The sequence below is a fragment of the Sus scrofa genome, chromosome 1, assembly GCF_000003025.6.
Source record: "Sus scrofa isolate TJ Tabasco breed Duroc chromosome 1, Sscrofa11.1, whole genome shotgun sequence".
In the NCBI taxonomy this organism is placed as follows: domain Eukaryota; kingdom Metazoa; phylum Chordata; class Mammalia; order Artiodactyla; family Suidae; genus Sus; species Sus scrofa.
The window spans coordinates 18,363,682-18,376,930 of NC_010443.5; the positions used below are offsets into that span (position 1 = coordinate 18,363,682).

The window sequence follows — 13,249 nt, forward strand, 5'->3', positions numbered from 1 at the left end:
GTTGGTCATCTGACTGGATGTCAGACATGATTTTTACTTTTTTGGGTGCTGGATATTTTTTAATTTACTTTGAGTCTTCTTGAGCCTCGTTCTGGGATACTAGGAAACATTTTCGACCTTTGAGGTCTTGCTTTCATGATTTGTTAGGCAGCTCTGGAGTAGAGCTCAATTTAAGGCTAAAAATTCCTCAGAAGTGAGCCAAGACCTTCCTGGGTACTTTACCCAATTCCCCACTGAAGTATGCTGAATAATGGCCATCTAAATGTATCAGGTCCTAATTCCTGGAAATTATAAATGCTACCTTGTAAGGAAAAAATGCTCTCTGTATATGTAAGTATTTTTCCATGGGCAAAATTATCATGAATTAACTGGATAAGTCCTAAATCCAATTACAGGTGCCTTTTTAAGAGAGGTAGAGAGAGACTGGACACACAAAGAGAAGGCGGCAACATGACCAGAGAGGCAGAGATTGGATTGATGTGGCCACAAGTCAAGGAATGCTGGAAACCACAAGAAGGCAGAAGAGGCAAGGAACAGATTCTCCTCTAGAGAAGAAGAGGGAGCGTGACCCAGTCAACACCTTGATTTTGGCTCAGAGAATCTTATTTTAGACTTCCAGTTTCCAGACATGTGAAAGAACAAATGTACGTTGTTTTTGGCCACCAAGTTTGTGGTGATTTATTACAGCCTTAGGAAGTGAAAACACTCATGAAATTACATTTTTTCCATCTGGCTATTGGGAACAGACCCTGTTCCTGACCCTTGGCACCATTCCCTCTGATCTTCTCTATTCCTTGCAGACGGTTCTTTCCCTGGCCAGAGGGTTTATCCACATGCATGTGCTGAACAGAACTCTACTAAATACTCTTGGACCTTTTGTAGATCTTCAGGGCTCTCTGTGCAGCTCTATGTTCTTGATCTCTATCAAGGAGTTAATCCCGGGGTATCTCTTTTGATTCCTGTCTCTCAGGGATTACTTTCTTTCACTGCCTGGAAACTATTATTTCATGTTTTTGAAAACTAGAAAGCTGTTATCTCACGCTTTTGTCTGCTTTGTTGTTGTTGGTGGTGTTGTTTCAGGCAGGAGGGTTAATCTGATTCCTGTTATTCCATCTTGGATAAAAACCCCATTAATGTTTGTGAGCATCTTCTTTATTTTTTTGGTTAAAGTTAAATGAGTGCACAATGTATTATAAAGTTCATGGTATTCTTTAATCAACATATTTCTGCCAAGGCATTATTTCTAGCCACTGAAAACATAGAGGTAAATAAAATGTCAATATTGCCTAAAGAAAACATTCTATCATAAACTCTTTGAACAGGGTTCATTTTTCATTTATCTTCATATCATGAAGGCAGATAGTTATTAAAATAAATTGAGTGTACTATTAAGTGGCCAGTTCATTTAAACATAAATAGGTAAAATTTGCTGGGGCTGCTATTGATTTTTACTGAAATAATCAAACACTGATCAAAGGACAGAATAAACTGATTACAGAAAAGCAATGAAGTTTAGAATTTTGAATATCTGAATTAAGACCACATTTCAGATCAAAATGAATTCAACTGTCCATATTATTTCTTAACATAGTAACATTTTACTAGTGAAAGGAAACATTAAAGGAAATTCTACCTTTCCCATAAAAAGCATAATTTTAATTCAGAAACTTAGGAATCTCTGAAAATATACTTCTACCCAAATGTAAATAGGAATTTAATATTTCAGATGTGTCATTCTGTTTCCCTCTCAAGATTTATAATATCATTAGGAGTATGTTTCTAGTACAGTGCAGCTTACTGAAATAAAACTAACATTTGACACATACAAATTCTGTGCTGAGCACTGTGCTAATAATTAATAAGCACTCTACTTATGTTGTTTCATATAATTCACATCAGGCCTTATGGCATTAGGTATTATTTTTATCCTCATTTTAAAAACAATGAAGCTCCAATGCAGTAATTTGTCTAAGGTCACATAATTGTGTGACTGGCAAGGCTGGGACTGAAATTCAGTGCTCTTGACTCTAAAGCTCATGTTGCAAAAATAAGACACAAATTCAAATTTATAAACCAGTAAAATGGGGCTAATAAAAACTTTCACTATAAAATTCCCCTAGATAATAATTTCCTCTAAATATCAAGTTATCAATTAACATTTTAGCTCAATATTTCGAGAGCACTTTTATTTTAGAAGTTGAAGCTAGGAGTTCCCGTTGTGGCTCAGCAGAAACAAATCTGACTAATATCCATGAGAGGATACAGATTCCATCCTTGGCCTCACTCAGTGGGTTAAGGATCTGGCATTGCCATCAACTGTGGTGCAGGTCACAGACATGGCTCAGATCCCATGTTGCTGTGGCTGTGGTTTAGGCCAGCGGCTACAGCTCTTATTCAACCCCTAGCCTGGGAACCTCCATACGCCATGGATGCTGCCCTAAAAAGACAAAAGACAAACAAACAAAAAGAAGTTGAAACTAAACTGATCATTTCTAATATATATGCTAGCACAAAAGGCACTCAAATATTTAAAAAGATACAGTTTTGAATTTAAAGAATTTGTAGTCTCTCACAAACAGATCAACAAAAATATTCAGAGGAAAACTGTCAAGCCTTATTTTTTCTTATAATGAGTATATATCCTTGTGAATAGAGTATATGAGAACAGATGGCATAATTTACCCTAAAATAGATAACATCATTTTCACATTAACATACTTTTTTAAAAAGGACTTTTTTGTATATAATAGGTATTTAGTCTATGTGGAGACTGGGTACAAAATGTATATAATAGTTCATGTTTCTTTGCCATCACTGGAGAGAAAAAAACTGGATCAATGAGATGCGAGTCCCTCTTAGAACAAGAGAGTGATGAATACACTTTATCATCAATCCCAAAGCATGTACTCTGAAAGTCTCAATAAAGGCTGTGAATTTTCTCATGTAGACTCAGTTGTACACTCCTGGGAGTATAAGGGATGGACAACACAAGGGACCTTAGAAAATATTTCACCTCTGAAGAAATTATAGTCATATTTTTGTGATTTACCTGAAGATTTTCACAGGTCTCTTGACTGTAGGTGAGTCTCTGGATTTCTGTAGGTGAAACAAGATATAATGCTTGTCCATTGTTGGTGAAGCAGAACGTTCTGGCTATCCGCATATTGGTAAGGGGCAAGTAATATACATCCAATAGAGGCCTTAAACTTGGCAAACTTGAGGAAAAAATTAAAAACTTGTTAAAAGACAAGGCAGGTTTTAGTCTTGAACAAAGTATTACAGAAGGTAAACATGGCAGGGACTTATGTTTTAGGCTACTTGAGTGAGAGAGAAAACTGATTTGTTTTCCACATACCTTTTCAATATTAACAGAATGACAATAAAAATCTCTGTATATAAGACTGTTCTTTAAAACTGAATATAATTCTGTAATACCATGTGTTGAGGGAGGAAATGATACATTTATGTTTTTTAAAAAATATCTAACTCTTACCTAAAAGTCATAATATGTCCGTTGGCACAGAAGCAGGCAAGGCAGATACCATTACTCAATGAAACAATATCTCCACGAAGCACAAATGAGGTTTCTGTAATGTTTTGCTTAAAAGCGCAGTTCTGAGATGGCAGTGAAATTACTTTAGCTTGCTTTTCAGAACATATCACTGCATACTGGTTCTCACTAATTTCCTGAGATGAGGAGGGGGATACAGAGACGGGTCTTCGTTTTTTCAATTTCTCCTTTTCATCCTTTTCTTCAGGAACATTGTGTTCTTTCCAGGATTCATAGGCAGGTGGCACTAGGCAGCCTGTGGAATCCAGGAATGCCATTCTCAGGATCGCCCCTTTTAACCTCAAGATAGTACCTAAAATTGTAATTTTAGTAGATAACAAAGATTTTAATTGACACGTAAATATATCTGTTCCAACTTTGACATGTACTAGACACTCAAAAATACACAGAATGTATATTGAACTGAAATTGTGCACTGGATTGCTGATGGAATTCAAATTTGATCAAGTGTGATATTTGAATCTGGAAGAAGATTTCAATATCACATGCCCCAAATAGATAAGTGCTACCAAACAGATAAAAACTGGGATGTCTAGAACTAGGTCTCACACCTGGAGAGGGTAATACCATCAAGAATGAGAGTAAGTAGGTAGCATCTAGAGCCGCATGGTCCAATGTGGCAGCAACTAGCCAATGTGGCTAACAGAGCACCTCAGCTGCAGCTTGTCCAAGTTGTGGCGTGCTATGAGAGTAAAATACATGCTGGATTTGAAGATGAGTACAAAAAAATTAGTAAGAAAATACCTCAATAATATAAAAATACTGATTACATGCTACAATGATGATTTTTTTTGCATAGACTGGGCTAAATGAAATATGTTACTAAAATTAATTTCAGTTATTTTTTACTTTTATATATGGCTTACATTGCATTTTTAATGGACAGAACTGATCTAAAAGGTCAATGAGAAAAAAAATTCCAGATATTTCTAAACATTACTTCAAAAAATCATAATTTCCTTCTAAGCTATTTACCAATACATGTCAAATATACTCAAAGCATTATTTTGATCAACTTACAGTCTTAATTTAGCAGTTTAATTAATGGGACTCCCTTTCTTCCATATCCTTAAAAAGTTAAATATGCTTTATGTTCATTTCTAAGTAAGCTAAATGATACCATAATATGAAAGATGTGGAAAGCAACAGAAGGGAGGGTATGGAATTGATATAGCATTCCAGTTCTTACTTTAGAAGATTATTTTTATTTTATGACTTTACTTATATAATATTTTATAGTTTGAAGAAAATGTATTCTTTTTCTTTTGTTTCCAAGAGGAAGAGATCCCAATGTTCTCTCAAAACTTTTCTTAGAACACAGAATATCACTCCCTTTTTTCTTTGCATTTATATATTTTGTATATTGCACAGTAGCCAGATAAATGCAGCATGCCCAGTTAAGTCTGAATTTCAGAAACCTGATCAATACTTTTTTAGTATAAGTATATTCAAAACACTGCATTATCTTTCCAAATACTACATGGGACGTATTTACATTAAAAATATTTGTTATCTAAAATTCAAATCCAACTGGGCATCCTGCATTTTATTTGTTAAATACGGCATTAGTCTATTGTCCCAGTTTGGCAAGTGGACAGTTTAATTATTTTTAACAATTTGATGATTTGGCAATGGTTTATATAGTTCACATGAAAATATATGATATAATAATCGTGGTACATGGATTTTCTAAAAATGTACCAAGATACTATTTAATATATGCAGATCCTATATTTGGCAGGATTATAGCATGTTTTTCAGCAGGATAATGATAACTGTTCACTTCTCCTCTTGAAGGGACAAAGTAAACCATTTCAGTCTCTTAAGAATAGAAACTCACCTGTGTGGAAAACACCTTTCTTCTCATAGTTCCAATACATATAACATAATATAAGTGCTACTGTTATATTCTAAAATAGGCATCTTATTCAAAATTAACTTCGAAGAGTCCACTATTGAAAAGAAATCCAAAGGTTCTTTCTTACACATGAAAATTATTTTATATTAAAGTAAATTTATAGCTAATTTGATTTTATTGCAGGTTGGAAAAATCTTAAATATTTTATTTGCACTTAATATTAAATTATCCATATTAATCCCCCCTCTCATTTTTATTTGTTGGAAACATTTATTTTCTTATCACAAACTCTTGTAGAAAATTTAGAAACTACAAATCAGTACAAACAATAAAAATTACTAAAAACCCCACTATTTGGTGATAATTACTGTTAGCACTTTGACTTTCATCTTTCTAGTTGTTTTCCAGTACATAGACTTGTTGTTTACTAATAAGAAATGAGATTAGTAAGAATAGCATCATTAAGTAACTTTTTCTAACAACTAGGCATGCACTATATACTAAAATATTGAGCTGAATGAATAAATCAAACTATTCCTTTAAAAAAAATTAGAAATGAAAATTAAAATCATAATTAGGAGTTCCCATCGTGGCTCAGTGGAAATGAATCTGACTAGGAACCATGAGGTTGCAGGTTCGATCCCTGGCCTCGCTCAATGTGTTAAGGATCTGGCATTGCTGTGAGCTGTGGTCTAGGTCGCAGACATGGCTCAGATCTGGTGTTGCTGTCACCCTGGCATAGGCTGGCAGCTGTAGCTCCAATTAGACCCCTAGCCTGGGAACCTCCATATGCTGTGAGTGCAGTCCTAAAAAGAACAAAAAAATAAAGAAAAAAAATCATAATTATATTTTAATTCTAAATTCCAGATATTCTGGTGACCCACTATAAAGACAAATAACACTAATGAGCAAAACTATGTTTTTTTTTCCCCTATCTAGCTCAGCTTAAATTAATAATGGAAACCAGAATTCTCAGTTTTTTCCAGACCGATCAGATTTCATTGATAAATTCAATCTCATTTTCAATATATGAAGATTGCACATTTTTTCTTCTTAAAAATTTCTATTAAGTCACTTTTTCTAATTCTTCAAGGAATAAAAACAGTCTATTTTAAGATTTCACACTTAAGAGTTAGAAAGAGCCAAATGTATAATGTTTAAAAATATTCTTTTGTCTTTTTGCTTAAGAAGGTAATATTTTGAGGTATCCTAGTATGCAATAAAAAAATTTTCTTCTTTTTCATTTTCTTACCTAGTAATCATTTTAGGCATGAGCCAAGGGTTAAAAAAAATGCCAAACCTGAATGGCTGTATAAATAAATGATATTTGGAAGCTTATTCCATGTATTCCTTCAATTAAAAACATGATTATAACTATCCCCATTTAGAATTCTCAGACTGATTCAAAAATGAAAAGCAAAGGCTTCTGCTCGATTATAGTAAAGCAAATCTTCAACAGAAGGACAGCACCAGGGCATACATACCACTTGGAGACACAATTACTGGCTGAAGAAGCCTCTGCTCTCCTCCCGGGGGAAGGTTCAGTGCAATGACGAGCACTGTTCCCAACGTAGTGCCAACCCACAGACATGGGGAAGGGGATGAATCCGCCTTTCGAGTAAAAGTTTCACAGAAATGAAGAGCAGAGATGGCTTCTCGGGATTCTTTATCAATGCTGGTTACACTTGAACTCCGTGATCGGCTGAAGGAATTATCTTTTATATCTGAAATAATTTCGAATGCTGTGAGATTGCTCAAGTTATAAAATACCGTGTTTTTTATTTGGTATAAATTTTGCCAGAGAGTTAATCTACAAAAAGACAAAATCTGTAGCATATTTAATTTTCTTTTAACTGGAGAGAAAAACAATTTACTTTTATGCTAATGATTTCTTCCTTTGCTCAAACTTAAAACACAAAGAGACAAATCCACACTTCTCAGAACTGGGATGGGTGTGTCCCAGTGAATTTCTGGATGTGTGATTTCTTTGGTTTCGGTGCAGCTTTCTGTTGGTATCTGGCTGCTTTTCCAATATTAGCTCTTACTACCTTCCTTTCTCATGATGCCGTTTCTTCCTTGGTAATCCAACTTAATGATTAGGTAGAACTAGAAAAGTGGGTATTTTCAATTTTTTACATTTAAATAGTGCATTTAGAGGTACTCTTGATTCTACCTTCAAATTTACTGTATGATAGACTTTTTTTTTCTTCAATTCTGTCCATATGAAAGCCTTAATCTGTAAAAATTTACTTTTATTTTTCTTGAATGCAATTTTAACTGTAATCGTTCATCTAAGGCATTTTTCATCAAAATGTACAACTGGTACCTGGCTCACACCTGATGCTAGGTACAGTTTCTTTACTGGCTCTGTCTGTAATGACAGGGATACTTATAAATGATACTAATAACCCCCTCTTGTCTTCAGTTACCTTCTTCTCTCTAGCCAATCTCACGACTGTTTCAAGCCCTGGTTTCTTTTCTTTTGGACTAGCTTTCCAAATGCCTATAGGAAGTTCTTCCTGTTATGTCTCACTATACAAAGTCAAAATACATCACTTCCTCAAAGCTCTAAATTCTTCTCATGGCACTAATTTATATTAATGACACCTCTGTTCTCCTAAAAATAACACTTGAAATGAGTAGCAGTACTGGTTCTTCCCTTCACTTTATCCATGTCTCTGACGGGATGCCAAGTCCTAAGCTTTTCTAATGTTTCTGTTTCCTTCCTTTCATTACCAGTCAACCTCCATTACCCTATGTTTAGGTCTTCATCATCATTCGTGGTGACCATAATTCCCAAGTGATTCCCCCACCTTCACTATGTCACTGTTGCATCATAACTCAATTAAATTTGACAATGTGCAGTTTTAATTCTATCACCTCTATCTTCAAAATCCTCAATGGTTCCTTTTACGATCTTTCTCAGGTTTTTCAAACTCTCCATAAAATATCTCCAACCTACCCTCTTGGCCCTATCAGCCAGTGCTGCCCTGCTTTTGTTCAAATTTATTTTGTGGGAAATAAATTCAATGTTCTCCAAATGTAATCGGCATTTATCTACTTTTAGACTTTTGCTTGTGATTTTCATTCTCATTGGTGCATCTGTCTTTTCTCTATCTAGATGGTGCTTATTCTCCAGCTAGGGTACAGTCATCCTCATAAAGTTTATCCTGATTCCTAAAACCATATACAGTTATTTTTCTCCTGAATCGTGAGAGCTTTTTATCTCTCCTAGGGCATTAATTTTACTTTTCTGTAGTGATTTCTGACTTGTCTTAGCCTTGTTCTAATGTGACTGTAAATTTCTTGAGAACAAGGGCTGTGTCCTTTTGATGCCTTGCAGAACTTAGCATAGAGCCTTGAATATAAAAGTATTCAACAGATATTTGCTGAAGACAGATCTACAGTTGAAAGTATACAAAGCAATGTGTTCCTGCTGTACCACTGGGAATATATTAAAATTGCTAGTAGCTTCTACTGTTCACATCTAGTAAGTGATTCCTCAAGTCACATGTTTTCAATGCTACTGTGAAAGAAATGACTTCATAGTGTTGTGAAAAATAAAAACACATTCAAGTCTTCTAAGTCATATATAAAGAAGTATAATTAAAACTTACTTACACCCCCCAAAAAGCTTTTGGTAATCAAATTTAGATTCATGAGAGTTAAAAATATTCCCCCCAAATATAATTATATACAACCTGATTTTCTCTAGTCTCCAAAAACAATAAAGCCACTAGTTATGGCAAAGGCATGGGTTGTTTCTAAGTATAGTTTCTAAAAATACTTTTCTTTTGCCTGAGATTGCACCCCCTGTTACAGATTATGATACGGTAGAAAAGAACTACTTAATGTAAATGAAACAACTTTCTATAAGCATCAGCTCATTCCTGGATGAGTTTGTCATATGATATTGATTCCAAGTATTAACTCTATGTTTCCAAAGTCATTTTAGTAAAATAACAGAAATTTTAAATTTATTTTCCAATAATAAAAATATTTGTTACTCTAACAAAACATATATATACAAGGTGAATGGACATATTCACCTATTTTATCAGTTGTAACCTAGTGATAAAAATAAGAATGAGTGGTATAACAAAATCTGATATTATGTATCAATATAAATTAAGCTGTATAAAAACCTTTTGCTGTTATCTATTAAAATAAGTAATTCACAATAATTATAATTAAAATGTTAATAGGCCAAGTTAACATTATTTTAATTTAATAGGCTAACAATATAAAATTCAAAAACTATAACTGCATTTTTATGACTTCTCTATAAAACTCAGATAATCAAAGACACTCATATTGCTAATTAATATGGAAAAATGAATGAGAATCAGTTTTGAACTTAAAGAATCAGGCTGCTTATTTTCTTTTCTTTTTTTTTTTTGTCTTTTTGTCTTTTGTTGTTGTTGTTGCTATTTCTTGGGCCGCTCCTGCGGCATATGGAGGTTCCCAGGCCAGGGGTTGAATCGGAGCTGTAGCCACCGGCCTACGCCAGAGCCACAGAAATGTGGGATCCGAGCCGCGTCTGCAACCACAGCTCACGGCAACGCCGGATCGTTAACCCACTGAGCAAGGGCAGGGACCGAACCCGCGACCTCATGGTTCCTAGTCGGATTCGTTAACCACTGCGCCACGACGGGAACTCCTATTTTCTAGAACTGTTTGAAAACAAGTTAGAATTTTGAGCAGTTCATGAATTATAACTTCCACTGACTGCTATTAAGTTAAATGTTGTAGGGTTTTGTGGCTTAAATTTTAGAAACTGGGCAAACTAAACAAATGGAATAGAAATTTTCATTTTCATTCTAGTAATGAGAGCAGAAATGAAAACAGCTACCTCTAATTAAGGCCTACTATGTGCTGCACACTATCATAAAGTTTACATTTATTATTTTATTGAATCCACATAATATCCCTGAAAAGAATTATCACAACAACTTAAACACTAAAATAAGGAGCTCAGACAAGTTAAGATAAGACGGTTAATGGAAGAGTTTGGATTTGTGCCCATGTTCAAGTCTAAAACTTCCTGTGAGGCAACTCCAGACAGATAAGGGTTAGTCATGTCACCAGTATCATATGAGTGGAGGGTTGTGGTTACTACTGAGCATTAAAGTTCAGTCCCGTTTTTTGGGTTAGAACACGATGGAAGACAGTATGAACGAAAAAAAGAACGTTTATATATGTATGACTGGTCACTGTGCTGTACAGCAGAAATTGAAGGAACACTGTAAACCAACCATACTTTAATAATTTTTTTTTAAAAAAATTCCGTCTTTAGACTTAAAAAAAAAAAAAAAAACTTGAACATGTAGTCCTTCTGGTAGATCTAAAGTCAGAAAAAAATTTGTCATTAATGCCTCCATCCACCTCTAGTTGATGAAACCATGTCATAAAATCATTGTTTTCCTGTTATCTGGATGCCCAGAACATTTCACTTGTATATATCACACTCTCCTGCCCACACAGACACTTATACAACAAAATTCTACATCCCCACTTCCTCCCCAATCAAAACATAATGCCAAAAGGTGAATTTGGTCAGGGTAAAAATTAGGACAAAAAACCTATTCACATCAAAATACATAACAGTTTGATACTCTGCCTCCTGTTCTTGACACTTGAAAAGTGACATCAGAAGTCTAAAAACATCATCCATGGCTTCTGCGTGGGCCATGGAGTCCAGGATGAAGCTACAGTGAAAGTACAATGTTGCTCAATCTCCCTATAAACAAAAGTGAATTGTATTCGCAGAAGCTTCCAAAGCTGCAGGACAGTCCAGCAGCTCAGCTACTTGAGCATTTGGCAGTTTGAAGCTATCAATACAGTTGTTTTCCCCACTCACTCTCTGGTCAACATAAAATAACCAGCTATGAAATCTCTACCAAAAAACATGTTAATAGCCCAATGACTTGAAGGGAAACTATTTAGGCAACATGTATATTGTTTCAAGGTATATATTATTCAAAATCATAATTGGCTTAGGGTATTAAAATACATGGGCACTCAAGTAAAAGATAAACTGAATAAAGATGATCTATAAAAGCAGAGAGCATACACTTGGATTAAATTACTTAAATAATTCATAAGTGTGAACATTCTTTTAAGAAATAATTGATGTATTTTTTACTAATTATAAAAGTACTTTTTCTACATGTGTTTTCTCATATTTTTAGGATACTAAAAGATGTAGAACCATTTTAACTAGTAGATTAGGTGTTACTGAAATCACAGGCTTCTTTGAGAGTTTGATGAAAACTCTGGATCCTCTTGGGAAAAAATGCATAATGTAAGCCTTTTTAAACACTTGAGATCAAATTGTGCCTTTCAGGTATATGGTGAAGGGAACTACACTCCTCTCAAAATATGTTATCCTACAGTCTATAATTAATTCTAGTTCCCTTAACACCAGTGATACTACAGGGTCCTACTAAATTGTTTTTCTTACCTTCAGGAACAGAAACTTTTGCTTTTACTGTCAAGGAAGATATTATGACAACTCACTCATAATCACACACTTTCTATAAGCACAACTGAGATAAGACTTATTCAGGGATGCTAAAGTTAGTAAGGTGCAATGGACCAATATCTAAGTCTGAATTATTTATAAAAAGAAAGTCAAGGAATCTAGAGATTTAACAGTGACAAGATGAGGTGGATGAGCAAATACAAAGGACAGAATCTAGTTATTTCTAAGACAAAGATGGGTGAAATCATATGTATGCAGTCATACTTCTTATTCACTTAAAGGAAAGAGAAATTTCTAAAATTAAAAAAAATGAGTTTAAAAAGAAATTCTGCTTTATATTTACCATATGAAATCTTTTTATCTTTATTGAAATGTCATTTGTTCCCACATTGGGATATAAAGGAGCTACTTTTGAGCTGGATGGAAAGCAAAAGGAATGTGTGAATATATTCATTCTGTTTTCTTAATGGAAAGGTTTCACAGAAAGTGCTATAGAAAAATAAATATTTCCCAACTTACTATCACAAAAAATAATAATTTTTGATATGACATTCACTGCAATACAGAAAACTGGTCATTTATTTTGAAAATATCAAATTCTCATAAATTTATAAGTCAGAATTCAAAATACGTTTTCAGACCATTAATAGAAATTAATCTGAAATCACACAAATTTTAATCATATTCTAAGTTTTGTTTAAATTATGAGGGCTAAGGAGATATATTATTTTGGTTTGCTTAATTTATAATTATCTTTTATAATTTACAGATATTATTTTAAAGCCTATTAATTCTTAAGCATTTTAGTCATTTTAAACTTGATTTGCAATGGTCATTTTAAATCTGATTTACTTGTCTTCAAATTAAAGAGTTTAGTTACTATGTATTTTCATTTATTTATTTTACTTACCTAAATCAGGCTTTAGGTCAGTAGGCAAGCTTAACTTCCGGGACATCTTCGCTGAAAAATAAAATGCATTTTTAAAGTTGTGAAAAATCTGTGATCCATACTTATTCATACCAATTGCTCTTCAAGACAGGAATGAATATTTTTCTTACTAAATCTAGATGCTAAGATAATTAAAATAGGATTAATAATGTTATGGGTGGAAAGTAAATCTTATTTTCAACTTTTTAATAAGTTTGTACTTACTTGATATAAAATCTTTGAGTGCTTGAAGCTCTCACTTCAAGGAAGTCTTTTAAAAAAATCTAACTGAGAATTATTTCTTAGGCTCTCAGGAAAGGGTTAGGCTTTTCTAAGGGAAGCAAAGTCATTTCTCAGAAAGAAGGTATTGCAGATAAAGACAATAGAGGCATAAGACTGAGTTTGGGT

At 33.9% G+C, this 13,249-nt stretch overlaps 1 protein-coding gene across 3 annotated transcripts in view; it reads right to left on the minus strand.

Annotated features, from left to right (window-relative positions):
* The window catches only part of STXBP5 (syntaxin binding protein 5), a 168,925-nt gene that overhangs the window by 19,856 nt on the left and 135,820 nt on the right, over positions 1–13,249 (minus strand). For all 3 annotated transcript variants that reach the window (XM_003480238.4, XM_003480237.4, XM_021072127.1), the window contains 4 exons: positions 12,824–12,874; positions 6,914–7,153; positions 3,494–3,863; positions 3,050–3,215 (listed from right to left, as the gene is read on the minus strand). In XM_003480238.4, coding sequence (XP_003480286.1) covers positions 3,050–3,215; positions 3,494–3,863; positions 6,914–7,153; positions 12,824–12,874 — 827 coding nt within the window. The remainder of the gene's footprint in view (positions 1–3,049; positions 3,216–3,493; positions 3,864–6,913; positions 7,154–12,823; positions 12,875–13,249) is intronic.